The sequence below is a fragment of the Mus pahari genome, chromosome 3 (genome assembly GCF_900095145.1).
Source record: "Mus pahari chromosome 3, PAHARI_EIJ_v1.1, whole genome shotgun sequence".
NCBI classification, from domain to species: Eukaryota; Metazoa; Chordata; class Mammalia; order Rodentia; family Muridae; genus Mus; species Mus pahari.
Window position 1 is genome coordinate 133,265,771 of NC_034592.1, and position 16,851 is coordinate 133,282,621.

A 16,851-nucleotide genomic window follows, 5' to 3' on the forward strand; every position below is an offset into this window, starting at 1 on the left:
GAACTCACTCTGTAGACCAGGCTGGCCTCGAACTCAGAAATCCGCCTGCCTCTGCCTCCCAAGTGCTGGGATTAAAGGCGTGCGCCACCACGCCCGGCTGGTTTTCTTGATGATATAGATTCTTTGTGGTGTCATGGTGCTTGCCCCTGCAAGCCACTTATCCTGGGGCTCAGGATGAGCTGGCTGCCCAGGGGGCTGCTGAAGAAAGGGGATGCTGAAGGGCTTTAAAAAAATAAAGTGGAGGGGTGGGGGTGGGAATTCTTCCTTAGTCTTCCAAATAAGTGGCCTACAGGTATGCCACCTTGCCTGGCCTCCTTTTTACTGTTCCCTTCACTTCATGTTACAATGCCTGATTTCCAGAAGTGGAATGTAGAAGTAAAACAGCCGTGTTCCCACAGAACTAAAGGTGACCCCCCCCCACACACACACACTCCTCAGCTCTGGCTGCTGAATGGCTCCTCAGTTGCTCTCTGGGGATGACTGTTATAGACAACGTCACCCCTAACTGAAATGGGTGAAAAGGATGGCTATGAGCTGACCACTGTGGCCCACTCCTCTGACCCGATCTCTGCAGGAAAACTGTTCTTCGTCAGTTGCAAGCCTCTCAGCTGAGAAGTCACCAGAGGTTATCCCAGAGGAGTGGCAGAATACTTGAGCATCAACTTTTAAGGAGGAAAGGCTGTGCGGGCTCATGGTTTCAGAGATCGCAGGCTTGGTCACTTGCCCAGTTGTGTAGTATCTCACAGTGGGGACACACGGACAGAAGAGGCCTGTCCAGTTCATGCCAGCAGGGAGACAGAGAGACAGGAGAAGGCCTCTCTCAATGTCCCCTTCAAGGGCATCCCTCCTGGGACCTAACTTCCTACCACGAGGCAGGCCACTTGGCTCTGTACTTCCTCATGGCCCTGGATTCTGGTGACTCTGCCTTGAGCACAGGGGCATCTCCAAATGATAGCATACACATGCCAGACACAGGAAGCAGGCAAGGCTTTGAGGGCTGATGGTGCCAGATGACAGTCCTGAGGCCACCTCCTCATTTTTCAGTATCATGAGAACAGTGTATCTAAAAATGTCTTCTAGGGACTGGTGAAGCGGCCCAGCAAGGAAAGCATTTCTGCTGAAGCCCAACAGCCTGATTCTATCCCTAGCAGAAGAATAGGACCACCCTCCATATGTGGGTGGTGGCACCTGTACACTTGCACTCACACATATCACACACACAACAACAACAATAGTAACAATAATAAAACCAATAACAATAATAGCAAGAGGAAAAAAATGTTTTGAGTTCACATTGCTTGTCACATACAGGCCTTTGACTCCTCATGAGCACAGGGAAACAGCTCCTGGGTTGGCATTTTTTGGAACCATATGGGTGGCTTTTCCCAAGTTCAGGATACTGCATGATTTGTCATCAGTGGTTTTGAATAGCCTCTTCTACGCCTGGTCTGCAAGTGCAAAGCTAGGGAGACTCTGTTCCTCTGAGTGACAGGCTTCTGCAGATGTAGTATGGCCACAGCTATGTGTCTCCGAGGCCAAAATACACAGCCCGATGAGTGTGCCTAACACTGGGTCACCCTGGGGGGCTGGGCAGGGATCATCTGGTAACGATTCCTCTTCTGTTTGATCTCCAGGAATAAAGAAGGACCCAGCCAAGGCCTTTGTGCCCAGGACTGTTATGATTGGGGGCAAGGTGAGGTAACTTCCTTCTTCCTTGGTGTTGGGCCTAGGAAGCACCGGCTTTCCTGTCCTATAGACAGCAGGCTGCTTAGAAAGCAGGTTTCCGTATACACATGCCAGCAGCACCTGGCCCTGAGAAGCTGGGTTGGGGCAAGGAACCCTTTATGTAAGGTTGGATCCCAGTGGCTTTATGGAGCACACCTCCCATCCAGACCCCACCCTTGCCACACCTTTCTCTGCCTCCAGGATTTCACAGTACAGTTGTGGCTGGAGACACGGAGACATGGCTATGACTGTTCCATCTGCCACACATGAGACCACACTAGGTGTAACATGGTTTGAATGTACTGTGGTACATTCCAGGGGTGCTAGACATGCTTGCCACTTGGTACACAAGTGGTGGCTGGGTCTTGTCAGAGGGTATGAGCTGTTGGGGTGTAGTTTATTTTTGAGACTGCCCTGGGACAACCTCCCATGCCTACCCCCAGATGGCATTCCTGCTGTTCCTGGCCTTCCATGGCTGGAGTGAGGCAGACGTAGGTACTGCCATTGGCCGCAAGGCTGTCCCCTCCTCAGATGACAGGGCCTGCCTCCAGGGTCAGGCACAGCATCAGCTCACCTCTCCTTGTTTGGTCTCTACTCCTACCCATCATCTGGTATTTTGGAAGCAAATTTGGATGTCATACTATTTTGTTAGTATTTTAGTATGTACAATCCAAAGCAGTGTGGGCTTTTAGGAAGGTTTATAAAGTATTACAACGAAAAAAATCTTAGAGAAAAGTAGGAAGGACTGCTGAGTGTCCTGCTCAGCCACTTCAGAGTGGAGTCCAGATGATACAACATGTTATACTTCACGGTCCATCTTCTCAAGTGGTGTTTCTGCAAAACTACAAGATGTTTTACTCTTCAGCATCACTGTGGTATCTCATACATCACACAGGAAAAGGATTCTTCCACGCCAATAAATACTGTGGGACTGCTACCCACTTTGTCTTACTGAAGTTTAAATGTTTTTCTCTTGAGTTGGGGCTTCTCATTATGTTACCCAAACTGGCTCCAAAGTCACCTTCCTGCCTCAGTCCTGGAGTGGCTGGGACTATAAGCAAGTGCCACCATGTCCAGCTAAAGTTACACTCACTCTTTCAGTGCTTGGAATAAAACTCAGGGCTTGTCACAAGCTTTCTACCACACATTTGGCTCTATAAATATTTCTAATAGTTTGAATCAAGATTTTGAAGAAAGTCCTCAAGTTGAGATTGATGTCTTAGTTTTTCTTAAATCTGTGGGTTTTCCTTATGTCTTCTTTAATTTTCAGTATATTCATTAAAGAAATTGGCTTTTTCTTGAGGCTAGCCTTTTCTGAACATAGCTGTCTTAGTTAGGGTTTTATTGCTATGAACAGACACCAGGACCTAGCCAACACTTAATTGGGGCTGGCTCACAGGTTCAGAGCATCAGTCCATTATCATCCAGGTGTGTGTGTGTGGGGGGGGAGCATGCATCCATCGTCCAGGTAGGCATAGTGCAGGCAGAGCTGAGACTTTTCCATCTTCATCCAAAAGAAGCCAAGGAACAGACTGTCCTCTGGCAGCTAGGAGGAAGTTCTTAAAGCCCACATCCACGTCCACAGTTACACACTTCCTCAAACAAGGCCACACCTGATAGTGCCACTCCCTGGACCAAGCATATTCAAACCACCACAATATCCCTCCAGTACATTTTAGTATATCTCTTCATTTTCTGTAAGTTAATAGCTCTAGAAGTCTTCATTTCTTTTATCTTGTAGGGGTTGTTTGTTTGTTTGTTTGTTTTCAAGACAGGGTCTCACTATGTAGCCCTGGCTGTCCTGGAACTCACTATGTAAACCAGGCTGGCCTCGAACTCACAAAGCCCTACCTGCTTTTGCCTCCTGAGTGCTGAGATTAAAGGTGCGCACCACTATACTTGGCTATATCTTGTTTCTAAAACTGACTAGAATTAAAAAAAAAAAAAAATCAAATTCAAGGCTAGTAAGTCTCACAAGCGAGGTGACATTTGGATTTGGAGTCAGTAGAAGTTGAGACAGTCAGACAAAGCTAGGTCCTTCTATTTCCCCAACACAAGCGAGGTCACTGCTGGCGTGACCTCCATGACCTGCAGTCTACTGGCCAGCCTAGCACAGGTCTCCATGGTTCACAGGTCCCTGTCTCACATACCTAGGAGCCAGAAGTGCCACCGAATGCTCCCTGGACCTTTCTTGGAACCTGAACTTGGTGTTGATGTTAAGTTCCCCTAACTCTCACTTTCTAGGCAGCTCCTGGTTACCACATGGCTAAGATGATCATCAAGCTGGTCACATCCATTGGAGATGTTGTCAATCATGATCCAGTTGTGGGCGACAGGCTCAGAGTGATCTTCCTGGAGAACTACCGTGTGTCTTTAGCTGAGAAAGGTAACCCTAGATTCCCTAACTGGGTTCTGCTTGGGGCTGGGTACAGACAGGGTTGGCAGTGCTCATCAGGCCTGCCTGTTCTCCACTTAAGTCACCTGCCAGGGGAACACTGTGTGTCATGAGTATGTCCAAGAGCCTTTGCATGATAGGAGAGCCAGTGTCTTGGCATTTGGACCTCCTTGTGTGTGCCTGGACTTCACTATCCCTCCTCCCACCCTCAGCTCTGCCTGCTGCCCTTGGGGCTCTCTCTCATTGCAGCACAGTGTGACTCTCCTGAAGTCCCTGAACCTTGTCCTCACCCTGTCTCTCCTCCCTCCCTCCAACCCCCTCCCTCCCTCTTCCTTTGAGGTGTGCTCCTTATCTGTCACGTGCCAGCACTGCTGTCATCCTTTTCTGGGGACACCTCAAAGCCTTAGTTAAGCTGATCCAGAGGAGTCTTGAAAATTAAGGTGGCTTCTTGTGGTCAGTCTCCTTGCTTATTTGGCAGTGAGCTCAATGGCTTCAGGACTGTGGTTCCTATCCAAGGATCATCCTCCTTGGAGACAAGCTATCTCAACAGGGGGGGAAAGGAATGTGGAATGGGTGGGTGAAGCAGGCCTTAGGCTGAGCTGCCATCCTATGTTTCTCTGTCCTTACCTCCCGGCAGTGATCCCAGCAGCTGACCTGTCACAGCAGATCTCCACTGCAGGCACTGAAGCCTCGGGCACAGGCAACATGAAGTTCATGCTCAATGGAGCACTCACCATCGGCACCATGGATGGTGCCAACGTGGAGATGGCTGAGGAGGCTGGGGAGGAGAACCTCTTCATCTTTGGTATGCGGGTGGAAGATGTTGAGGCCCTGGACCAGAAAGGGTATGTGTTGGATATGTGACAGCTTTGGGGAGGGGGCTGTAAAGGATGACTGGGAGGAAGCTAAAGCAAGGCATGGGTCAGGGACTGAGTGCCCATTGAGTCCATTCATAAGTACAAAACATGAGGTTCCCAAGGAGTCTGGCTGCTCCTGCATGTCCCCAACCGAGACAAGCACTCCTCCTGTCAACTGAGGCCCTGGTTACAAGTCTCCTCCTCCAGGGACTTTACCACTCAGGGCCAGACAAGACACAGTTCATAGACCTTTCCATTTTGAAATGGAATGCAGAAAATCTCAAACAGTACAGCGAGCTTCTGTCTCCCACTCGCCCAGCTTCCCACTGTTTACATCCTTCTGCGCGTATACAGTCTCCCAGTGACACACTGTTGTTAAAGTCCATGCTGTATTGCCCTTTCCTGCCTTTGGTGGCTGAGGTCATCATGCATCCCCATTTCTGATCTGGAAGCAGCTGCTTTTCCTGACCCTGACCCTGACCCTGATGAGGGATCCTGGCCTGTGAATATAAAGACAGTGCAATCTAATTGCTTTCCAGAACTCCTGGAGGGGTAGGAGTGTGTGTGTATGTGTGTGTGTGTGTGTGTGTGTGTGTTCGTTCAGTAGGACCCTAGGGAGCAGTGAGATCAAACTGTCTTTGTCACCCCAAGAGCTCATGTTTGTGTAGGGTGTCTCGGTTTCTCTCTCAGCTTTGTGTCCTAGGGTCTGAAGGTCCCTCATTCCTCTCAGATTTCTTGGTATGTCACAGCTAGCTTTATGCCAACCTGTCTGGCTTTATCCCTTCATTCTCGGGTCCCACTAGGACCCTCTCAGGCATTGTGTCTCTCAGAGTGTACTCCTTTAGTTTTTTTGTTTTGTTTCATTTTGTTTTTCAGAGCTCTGGCCAGGATTTTATGGTGGTGGACTTTGAATTCTCTAGCAGAAAGATGAAGGGAGTCTTCTGTGTAATACAGATACCGTAGTAACGTTTCTCTGAATAGTAAAGGAAGCAGGGATTGATTTTTATCTAACCAGCTACATCTCAAGGGCCTAGAAGCCACATGGGATCAGTAGCCGATACCCTTGGCCACTAAGAGGAGTTGCCACAGAATAGAGGCATAATAACCTCTATTCAAGCATAACCTGTTCCCACCACTTGTCTTTGAGGCTGCTTGTCTGGGGTTTCCAGTGCTAAGTGACCTCATCTCTCCTAGGTACAATGCCAGAGAATTCTACGAGCGCCTGCCTGAGCTGAGGCAGGCTGTGGATCAGATCAGCAGTGGCTTCTTTTCTCCCAAAGATCCAGACTGCTTCAAGGATGTGGTTAACATGCTGATGTACCATGACAGGTAGGACACCACCTCTATTACTTTGGCTCTCCAGGCTGGCCACTAGTCCCCACTATTGAGACAGTTGAACTCTTTTGGTGGGCTGAAAACTCCATGTTCTGAGGGTAAGATCTGTTTTTTATGATCTCCCCACCTCAGTCCAGGAGACCTTACCACAGCCAGACTCATAGCCACGTCTGCAGTGGCCTCTAGTGATACCTCGGGGACCCTGGACCATGGGAGGTGGCCGGCAGCACCACCCAGCCCCTAGACCTCATAGGTGTGAACAAGGGGGAGCTCTGACCCCTGGGCTGTTGCAGACCAGCAGAGGGTGCTCAGGAGCGTACCCTCTATGTGATGGCAGGGAGGGTATCTATGACAAGTGTTAGTCTCAGGGACATTCCCTGGTTAAAATGGAATCAGTTTGTCTCATTGTAAACTTTACAATGTAGTCAGTGTTTGAGGTATATCATTAAACATGGCATGGCTATACCCAACCTAGTTACATGGCAGGTCTACAAAGACACTGGTGCCTCAGGGTAGTGCTACCCTGCTGGTAAAAGTTGAATCTGGTGTTAACCTCTCCACTTTGGATTGCCCTGGTGAACGTGCTGCCCACTGGCTTCAGTCAGACTAGATGCACAGCACAGAGTGGGACCCTGGAGGCTATGATGAGGGACTTTTAAATACTGAATCCTGCCTCTGCCTAGATAGTAAGATAAAATGCACCATGGGCTTGCCGTTCGGGTTTGCTTCTGGGGATGTGCACTTCTAACACCTATTTTGGAAATGACAATTTCGTTAAGAGAAATTGGTGAAGCCAGACTTTCTAAAAAGCATTCCCAGAACGTAAGGACTCCCAGAGAAGCCTGTGGACTTAGTACAGCCTGGCACCCACAGGCAGAATAGTCTCCACCTTGGCCCCCAATAGAGCTGGGAGGGTATGAGGGTCATTAGCCTGAGCCAGTCATTCCTGGTCTGGCTGGGAAACTGTCCTCTGGGAAATACCAGAGGACGGACATGCTAGGCTGGGCTCCTCACCCACTGAACATCCTGCCCTGACCCAGCCTCCTATTCCCATTCCAGATTCAAGGTCTTTGCAGACTATGAAGCCTACATCCAGTGCCAGGCCCAGGTGGACCATCTGTACCGGGTAAGGCTTATGGGCCTACATGTGGTTGGCTAGGTCTGTGTGGATCTGTTCGGGGGTTAGACCACTTCTAAACCCATGAGTGTGTCATGAGGAAAACCTCTCCTGATAGTTGAAACTAGAATAAGGAACCTGAAAACATCACTCATGGGTCTGGCCCACAAGAGTCAAGACCTTCCTAGAAGGCTCCTTCTTCCATCTGGGGCCTCCAGTCTGGGGACAGTTTTGAAGTTCTAGAGCAAGCTGTAATGAAACTGAAATCTTACAAGGGAGTGCTTAGTCCTTTTCGGACGTTGGGTCTGCCTGTGGCAGTTGCTCACCAGTTTGTGCTCTTGGCTTAATGTTGTGAGCCATGCCTTAGGAGCCTCTTGAGGACAAAACAGTAATCCTGTCTTATGCAGCTGGTCCCTTAATCTAGTGTCTCCCTTCTGGCCAAGAGAGGGCTTTTCTGTGAGGCACATGGTTGCAGTCTCTTCTACCACAGGTTGCCCCAAGGCTCAGAGTTTATCTGTTAATGTCATCATGCTCTGGAGGCTTGGGCTCCTAGGATCCCTTAGCTCTGCCAAATGTTAATCAGTCTGTTTTTCCCTTCACAGAATTCCAAGGAGTGGACTAAAAAGGTGATCAGGAATATAGCCTGCTCTGGCAAGTTCTCCAGTGACCGGACCATCACTGAATATGCCCGGGAGATCTGGGGTGTAGAGCCCTCTGACCTGCAGATCCCACCCCCCAACCTCCCCAAGGACTAATTATTCCACACAGTGAGACCAGTGGCTTGCTTAGCCGACTGTGCCCACGCCAGTCTTCAGGCACTACAAGCAGCCGCTGGTCCCTGCTATCCGAAGTGCTATGCTTCCAGAAAGGACCATGGGGAATGGTTTTGAGGACCTGGATAAGGAAGAAGACGTGGCATCCTCCTGGTTTCTTACAAAAGAACTCTTGCAGAGTTCACAGCACAGATGGGCAGAGATGGTCCCCACAGCTTCAGCCCATCAGCATCCTCAGAGGCTGGGCAGGGAGGGAGTGGAGCTGAGCCCCTGAAATCCGCACATAGCTGAGTGAGCTTAAGCCTTTGGTTTTGGGGTCTGAATAGGGATCTGTAGTGAAGCCAGTATTCCTATGTTCTGCTAGTACCTGGGTTGTCAGCCATAAGGTACAGCCAACCCCAGTGTGTGGTCTTGTTGGCCTGCTGGGTGGAACCTTTGCTTCAGGCTTCATGCTCACAGCTTCCTGTCCTTTGCCCTTGACTGTACTGAGTATGTGGGTGGTTGATCCATATAGGCCATGCCTCTAGCCATCTGTGGAACCCTATGGGTGTCAAGTAGAACCCAGAACCCCTGGAGAGGAGCACTGGAGAGAGAGAGATAGAGATAGAGACCTTTATCCCGTAACTGAGGCCTTGGTTAAGGACTGGCAATTTTATACAAGGTTGGCTTAGTTCTTTGCTTTTTCAACAGGAATTAACACTTCATGAGGAACTGAAACTAGCTAAAGCCTTCCTTTCTAGCAAGTAAACCTTGTACTTGGTTCGATGACTCAGCTGCTGGTCCTACAGAGGGCCCAGTGCCCACTTCGCTACAGCAGCACAGTGAGGAAGACCCACTACAGGAGCCGTGCTCCTCTGAGGGCAGAATCTGCATTAAGCGCTGCCCAAAGGAGAGTGCGTTGTCAGAGAAACCACATAAAGCTATCCTTCCACAGGCTTCACCACCTTGCACTGCTCTTATCTGGTTGGGGTGGGCAGGAGAACCCCTCACTCTCCTCACTATGGGAGCATTTGCTGGGAAGTGTCTTTTCAGGACTCAATTCACCGGAGCCACTGTGGTAGCTTGTGGGGTGGGTGGGCAGGTTCAGGTCATCTGCTGCCCTGTGCATGAGGTCCCTTGAAGCCACAACACGTGATCACCCTTCTACTTGCTGTTACCTCCTCGTATGAGAGATGGATTAAACTTCTATGCCTATGGTTGGCCACTGTGGTATCTGCATTTCTACCATGACATACAGTTTCAGGTAACTCCCACGAGAAGCTAGAGGATATAAGCCTGGATAATCACCCTATGGAATAGGCTGCAGGGGTCCCTTTGTAGCCAGGCCCAAGTTGCTGACACAGACCAGTTTATACAAGGACTCTCGGATGCCCAGGCCTTCTTGATAGTGAATAGTGGGTGGGTAACACGGGCTGGGTTTACTTAAGCTAAATCCCTGGTCCTAGAGTGAGGCAGGAAGGTTTGTTTCCCGTGTCTTGAAAGTCACTTAGGGAGCTCTATGATGCTTTGGCATGGGTGAGTATAAGTTCCAGACATGGGTTCCCCCAACTAGCCCACACCTGTGCTAATGCTGGGCCTCTGACCTTGGAGGAACACACAGCTACATTCCCAGGATCTTCCAGCACAGATACCTTGAAATGTAAAGCTCTGTAGCTTTGACCTGGGGGAAAAGTCCAAGATGAGGAAAGGCTGGGTCCTCAATGGCCTTGGACCTTCACATCCAGAGGATATAGGGAGTGCAGATATTAGTACTCAACTGTAAAACAGGACCATAGACCGTGGCTGCTCCTCACGTCAGTTCTTGCTAAGCCTTGCTTAACACTTCTCAGCCCTGCTTAGTCTGTAGGTGTACAGCTTTACGTTAGGCTGCTTTGACAAAAGGCCAAACATACTTGGACCAAGACAAACTGGTGAAATGTGTCTGGCACATTTCCAGGTCCTGATTATACAGCTCGTATCCTCTGGAAGATCAGTGCTTCTGTGTTGGCAACACCAATATTCCTGCATAGTGTGGTCATGTGGGCTCTTTGTCTAGGCCTGCCTTTTAGGAGAAGGTGCCTCCAAATCAGAGCAGAACCCAGTGCCTGAAGAGTTGGGAGCAGATCTTTTACTTCCGTGGGGATTGTGTCTGGGACAGTGGTCAGGAACAGAGCTGTGAGGGGCAGCAAAGGAAGAAACTCTGATTCCTGCTTTGTAGAGAAAACAATAAATAGACCACCACCGAGATTTTATTCTTAAATAAATGCTCAGTCTACGGCCAGGTTAGGTGACAGACAGGTGGGCAGAATGGAAGGAAGTGCAGATCCAGGTGCCCCTTACTGTGGGTAATCAGATGCCAGGAGAGGCAGGGACAGCTGAGAAAGGCAAGCAAGTACATGAGCTGTAGGAGACAAACTGAACCACTTGGAGTCTGTTCTGTATACGCCAGGAAGGGCAGAAAACCATTTTCCTGAATCTTAAGCGATGGTGCCAGAGAGCCTGGAGTGGTCCTGAGCTCTGAGCCCTTCCCAGGCTCCCTATGCCCAGCATATGGAGTCCACCTGTTGTCTATAAGCCTTTCCAAAAATAAAGAGTTCAGATACAGCGGCCACCAGAGGGTCGGGAGGCCACCTGCCTGCCACCGGGTTTTCCTCACATATCCATCAGGAGCCTCTGCCCGCTGTGTCTGAGTCCTAGGTATGCACTGGGCTCCTGAGCACCACAGGTGGTGGCACTCTGGGCTTCTGGGTGCCAGACTGCTGTCCAGGGGAGAAGGAAGGAAGGTGGGTCTTCATGCTCCTTCATGGGCCAGTTTCAGTGCTGGCGTTCCGATTCCGACTTCCCTAGGAATTCCCTAGGCCAGAGGATAAGCATGAGTCAAACGGTGCTTGGACCTAAGAGCACACTCCCCACAGGCCTCAAGTGGCTGCCTTAGGTGGTGGAGGCAGCAAAGAATCTGGGGCTACAGGCCATCTGACAAGAGAGCCCTCGGAGTGAGGCAGGAAGAGCAATGCAGCTCCCAGGTCAAATCCCAGGCAAGGCTGGGAATGAGGAGGGGAAAGATGTCAATTCTAAACAACTTATTCAGCTCCCTACCCCAAATGGCAGCCTTTACTGTAATGTAGCTTTGCTTCTGGGATTTCTAAGGAACTAGGGTCTGGACTACACAGGATATTGCTCTTCGGGAGATAATTTATGCAACCACTTTTAGCCACAGGTTGGGAATAACTGGCCCTTATCCCACTTCTCAAGCCTACCAGCATGAACAGCGGGCTCTTCTCAGCAGCAACAATGCTCTCCAAGTAGCCCAGTGCACCCCAGTATGGCGCCCTCTCCTTGGTGGACAGGGAGAGTTGGACTGCTGAGTGGTGGCGAGTGGAGCCTGGGTCATCTGACAAGGAGCTAGGTGATGATATGGGGTAATCTATGTAGAAGTATGGAGGAGAGCCACATGGGAGGCCAGTCAGAAACTGCTCCTTGTTACTCCACACTCATACTTTGGTTCTGAGCTGTAGCCTACATCTTGTTCAAGAGTGACTAGTGTGCAGTAGCCAGAAACAGGGCCTCCCTTTAGGAAGCTGTATCCTGTACTCCTGTACATATGAAGCCTTCCATGTACTGGGAGTGGTACATGGGCACACTGAAAGGCCCTCAGGATGTTTGCACACACTGTACACACATGGCAGCCTGAGTCAGGATAGTGCATGTGCAGTTAGGTACTCCCCTATTCATGTGTTCATGTGCATTTGTAAGATGTGTACAGGAAGACCATAGGCCCCATCTGATCATATTAACCAGAAGGAAGGAGAAAAAAACGTAACTTCTACGTGGTGTTGGTGGAAGGCCCTTGAATCACTGTGACCCTGCAGCACATTTCTGAGCTGCTCAAATGGCTTCAGTGGCTGTCACCTGCTGCACAGCTAGGTATGAGGCACCAATGTCCAGAGAGGCTCAAGAGTTAGAAGAGAATTTCTCACCTCAGTATCCGTGGAAGCTCTGGGCTCTTGTAGATGTATTTATGTCTGTAGCCAAGGTCTGAGTGAAAGGGGATAAACTGGACTTTGAAGTCTCGGAAACTTCGAGATGGCGCAGCAATGTTGTATAGCTGGTGAAAGGGAGGGACGAATCAGCCTAGAGCCCAACGGAGAACCACCTATGACCTCTCCCCTTCAATAAAGACTGGTGCTTCCTCCAGAGAATAGCCCAAGTGCCTATGGACACTGCTTCTGTCATTACAGCCTACACAGCCAGGTCCAAGAAGCCAGAGTCTGGGCTAACAGAGGCCAAATGCTAGGCATTGCCACTTCCTTAAAGTCCACCATTTATGACCCCTCTTCTGCTCTTCTACTTCCTCTGAGAACAGCTAAGGGGCAGCTCAGTTCCATGCACCAGGGGTGCGCTGCTGGGCAGTTCACACTCTCTTAGATGGCTTCATCTTCTGTGTAACTTATAAAGCCTGCCCAAAGTGAGTCCTGTGCCAAGTCTGCTGATGAGGCATGGCAAGCACTCCTCTAGGCACTCCTGTGCCCAGTATGGTGTTCTTTACATGCCCCCACCCCAATCTAAGCCAGCTTTCCAGCAGCAAAGTCAATGCAGATTTAGTAGCAGCAAGTGCATGGTCCCTCCCTGCAGTTTATCCATGAAGGCAAGAATATAGCCTAGATGTCTTTACATGAGTTCTGCCAACTGAGCCACATGTGGTCCCCTCAATCCTCCCATGTCAACCTGGGTTCTAATGCTTGTTTGTCATAGTTTCTGGTGGATAGAACCCTGACATCAGACCTCATAGGCTGTCAAGCACCTGGAAAAGATGCAGACTAATGTGACAGGAGCCCACTCCACGGCACAGCGGGCAGGCCTGCTTCTCTACCTTGCATGCCTAATCTGATCTACACTGAGGGCGAATGGCAACTACTGTACCAGGGGCAGAGTCACACAACCCCTACCTTTCTACCAAGATGAAAGGGCACAACTGGGTCATCCTCAGCGTGCAAGATGAGCAGAGGACAGGAGATGTGCTTCATACTGTAGGAGAAAGAGGTTGTTAGGTAGAGACCAAAAAGGTTGCCTGTACCCATCACCCTGGGCAGAGATCTGGGTTTATGGTGTGCTCTTCCTCAGTACTTAATAGTCTGAATGTAACTATGTTTCTTTTTACTATAGAACTAAGAAATAACTTCTTAGGCTTTTTTGTTTTGTTTTGTTTGAAATAATTATGTATTTCAGCTAGGCGATAGATGTCAATCTAGAGGTCATTTCACTCCTCAACATCTGATTCGTGCATATTTTATGAAAATGAGAAACCATTAACTTTGCCAGTAGATACATTAATAATAAAAACAACAACACGCAATCTTTACAAATAAGGGTATTTAAGTGCTCTAAGAATCTTACTGCAAATGGATATTACTAAGAATCTGTTGGTTAAAAGAATCCGTGCTCCACTTAATCTTGTGTAATTGACATATAAGTCATTCTAGCTTTGAGTCTTTAATGGCAAATGGCACAATAGGTCCAACAGAGCCAGAGTTCTTCAGCAAGCCACAGTGTAGAGCAACTACCAGGACTGGACAGGGAGACTGGGGTAGCCACTTGAGCTGTTTCAGTCTTGACCTCTAGTAGAGCTGTGCACTTCCCTGAAGTTAGCACAGTGCCATCCCAACATGAAGCAGGACCTTGCCCGGAGAGAGCATGCAACCCCAAACATAACCTCCTACTAGCTGGCACCTAGCACATAGGACTCATGCTGGTGCATTTCTTGTGTATATACCCACACACATATGCACATGTAGGTAAAGGCCAGAGGATAACCTTAGACATTATCTCCAGGTGCCTGCCTACCTTTTGTTTTGAAACTGGATCTCTTACTGACCTCAGGCAATCAGAAACTTGTTTCTGCCTTCTTAGCACTTGAATTACAAGCATTATCTTCTTGCCTGGCTTTTTCTTTACATGAGTTCTGGAGCTTAAGCTCAGGTCTTCATGCTTACAAGAAAAGCATCCAGTGGTGGAGCATCTGATAAGCTGCTTCCTTTAACCTAAGCCTCTTGGAGAAAGTGGCAAATCCTTGGCACAGAAACTGTCCATGTGAGCGCAGGAAGGTCCCATTTACACAGGAAGCTGCTATGCAGGTTAAGGCAGGTCCCACTGGTGCCCAGTTCTGCAGCTACTCATATCCACCTGTCTCTGTGGGAGAGGTGGGGCCAAAGGCGGCTTCCTGGGGCCAATACTCACTTTTTTAAACAGCAAATTTGCTTTACTCAGATAACTTTCCTATAAGATCTACAATGGTAATACTTAAGCAAGGGGTTTTGTTTGTAATGGTTACTTAGATTTTAATATGGTACATTTTTATTTTTAGAAGCAAAATACATACCTGAAGGAAAACTGCTTATGTTTTCACATCTATTTCAATGTTGTCACTATTAAATTTAAATACTGCTTTAATGTCTTTTTAGAGGACTTGGTTTCTAGACTGGAAAAATATATGGGCAAAAATATGTTATTAATCTTTTACAATTCTTTACTTCGATACCAGAAGAAAAGTGTTCCTTTTTAATGACTGTTTTCATTATCTACTTGTTCAGTAGATACAGCACTCGCTGCACAATCCTGACAACATAATGTGACTTCTGGAGCCTATGTAGTAGGCATCTGTAATCCCAGCACCCCTGTGGTTAAGACAGGAAACAGAGGCAGGAGGATGGCCCAGAAGCTGTGGGTCAGCATGCCTAGAATAAATACGCAGCGTGGCAGAAACAGCAAGAGAGAGCCTGCCTGACGCCCTGGGAGGAGAAACCCGGGACACTGACTCCAGACACACACAGAGATAGACCTGCTCTGCCATCTAAATGCTCTTTCTTTTTTCTAATACTAAGCTCAACTTGACTTTCCCTTTCAAAAGACACCATCTCGGAGACCAGCTGTGAGTCTTCCAAAGCCCACTCTGTCGGGCTAACACTGCGTTGTCATGGGGTGGGGCTCTGTGTCTTTCTATTCGGTCTACCACAATACTCACTTTTCGTCATTTGCAAATTTAATTCCACTGCTTGTAATGGGGTCGAGGAAGAACCAGTCAAAGCCAGGGAAGTATCGGTATATCTGAACAAGACAGAAAGCGTTTTCAGAAGGGCTAAGATAGCTGTGCAGAAGGAAAAGGCCGAGAGTTATGGCAGTTTAAGTTCAAGGAACTAGGGAGCCGTGCAGTTGCCATTCCCAGCTTTGTCCTGGCTTTGCGACTGGGGACAGAAGACTCATCTCCCGGCCCCACAGATCAGACGGGGCTTCTACACCGCACAGGCAACCACAAACCAGACTCTCCACAGACAAAAAGACAGACACCCACCAAGCAAGTGGGAATCAAAGGCTGGTTTCCTCACAGACTGTCAGGGAAAAGCAGTAGCAATGACATGAGAAAATAAAGGGGCGCTCTGGCTGTGGGTGGAGCATGAAGTCTTCTGTTAACATAGATACTCCAGGTCACACACTGGTCAGGAGCTGAAGTGGGACGGTAGGAGGGTGGGGCCAGGAAAAGGATGGATCCCACTTGATGAGAGAGAGGTGGGGACAGACCGGCCCTAGAATCCTTAGCAAGGTTATCTGGACTTTACTCTGAGACAGTCATGGGACGTCCAACTCTCCAGTGCACTGAGCCTGGTCCAATAATCCTCTAGTACCCAGAGTGTAGGCTCCAGCCCAAGGAGGGAGCTAGTCTGCAGCCTTCCACAGCACCAAATGGGCAGTGATGCTGTGAGGTCGGGTGTGCAGTGAAGCCAAATAGGACTAGGTATGCAATGTGGCATACCAGTGCCCCTGGCTGAAAGCTATTTCCCCTTCTTTGGCAGCTCTGTGGCAGGCCAGTGCCAAGAGCTGAGTCTTTCGTAAACCTTACATAGTTCCTTTTATGATGACTAGATTCATTATCAACTTGCTCTTATTTTCATATTTATTATTTTAATAATGAAAATACATTTTTCATAAAATACTTGCCACTGAAAATGGATGACTCTTTGCTTCTTCACGAATATTTGTGAATGGAGACTCCAAAATAAGGGCATCTGGTGGTGTCTCTAGATAGACAAAGAGACAATGGGTAAGAAGTGACAGAGCCAATGAAGCTAGGTGGCTGGGGTGTATAGACAGGACAGAGAGCCCAGGCACCCACTTTTGCAGGAGCCTCCCACCACTATCAGGCCCAGCCCCCAAGGGGCTCCAGATGACTTTAAAGGATCCTACTGGGAGGGCGGGTCGGGATAAACTCTGAGAACACCTGGGGTCCCACCCTTGACGGTCAGCTCATGCCATCACTGTGCTGATGGTCAGCTCATGCCTTCACTGTGCTGCTTGCCAGTCAGACCTTGCTTGCCAAGCACGAATGCATAGCAGGGACTCGATCACTACCATGTACAACGCGGTCCCCAGCCACACGGTGCCTGGCTCTCTCACCTCGCTCACAGAGGCGCCGTACCAGATTCGTTGCCACTCTGGAAAGAAAAAACAGTTCGGCTGAATTCTGAAGAAAACCTTTGTAAGTGAAGCTGTGCTGATCCTGGAAAACGCTCAGAGAAGCTGACCTGAGAAGTCAACTGAGAGCTTCAGGGTGAGCAGGAGGAACAAGGAAAACCATAAGTTGACCTTTCTTAAAAGGTGACAACAGCCACCCTCCTGTCC

The 16,851-nt window shown here is 49.0% G+C and overlaps 2 protein-coding genes across 3 annotated transcripts in view; one reads left to right on the plus strand and one right to left on the minus strand.

The window, feature by feature from the left end:
- Pygb (glycogen phosphorylase B) overlaps positions 1 to 9,404 on the plus strand; it is a 39,555-nt gene extending 30,151 nt beyond the window's left edge. For both annotated transcript variants that reach the window (XM_021192310.2, XM_029537112.1), the window contains exons 15-20: positions 1,635 to 1,693; positions 3,970 to 4,111; positions 4,758 to 4,965; positions 6,172 to 6,306; positions 7,372 to 7,438; positions 8,032 to 9,404. In XM_021192310.2, the coding sequence (XP_021047969.1) occupies positions 1,635 to 1,693; positions 3,970 to 4,111; positions 4,758 to 4,965; positions 6,172 to 6,306; positions 7,372 to 7,438; positions 8,032 to 8,184 (764 nt within the window). In that variant the 3' untranslated portion in view covers positions 8,185 to 9,404. The remainder of the gene's footprint in view (positions 1 to 1,634; positions 1,694 to 3,969; positions 4,112 to 4,757; positions 4,966 to 6,171; positions 6,307 to 7,371; positions 7,439 to 8,031) is intronic.
- A 988-nt stretch (positions 9,405 to 10,392) lies between these two features.
- Positions 10,393 to 16,851, minus strand: part of Abhd12 (abhydrolase domain containing 12) — a 71,509-nt gene continuing 65,050 nt past the window's right edge. The window contains exons 8-13 of the mRNA XM_021192461.2: positions 16,627 to 16,664; positions 16,171 to 16,250; positions 15,200 to 15,282; positions 13,128 to 13,206; positions 12,159 to 12,286; positions 10,393 to 11,035 (exon numbers count right to left, since the gene is read on the minus strand). Coding sequence (XP_021048120.1) covers positions 10,996 to 11,035; positions 12,159 to 12,286; positions 13,128 to 13,206; positions 15,200 to 15,282; positions 16,171 to 16,250; positions 16,627 to 16,664 — 448 coding nt within the window. The 3' untranslated portion in view covers positions 10,393 to 10,995. The remainder of the gene's footprint in view (positions 11,036 to 12,158; positions 12,287 to 13,127; positions 13,207 to 15,199; positions 15,283 to 16,170; positions 16,251 to 16,626; positions 16,665 to 16,851) is intronic.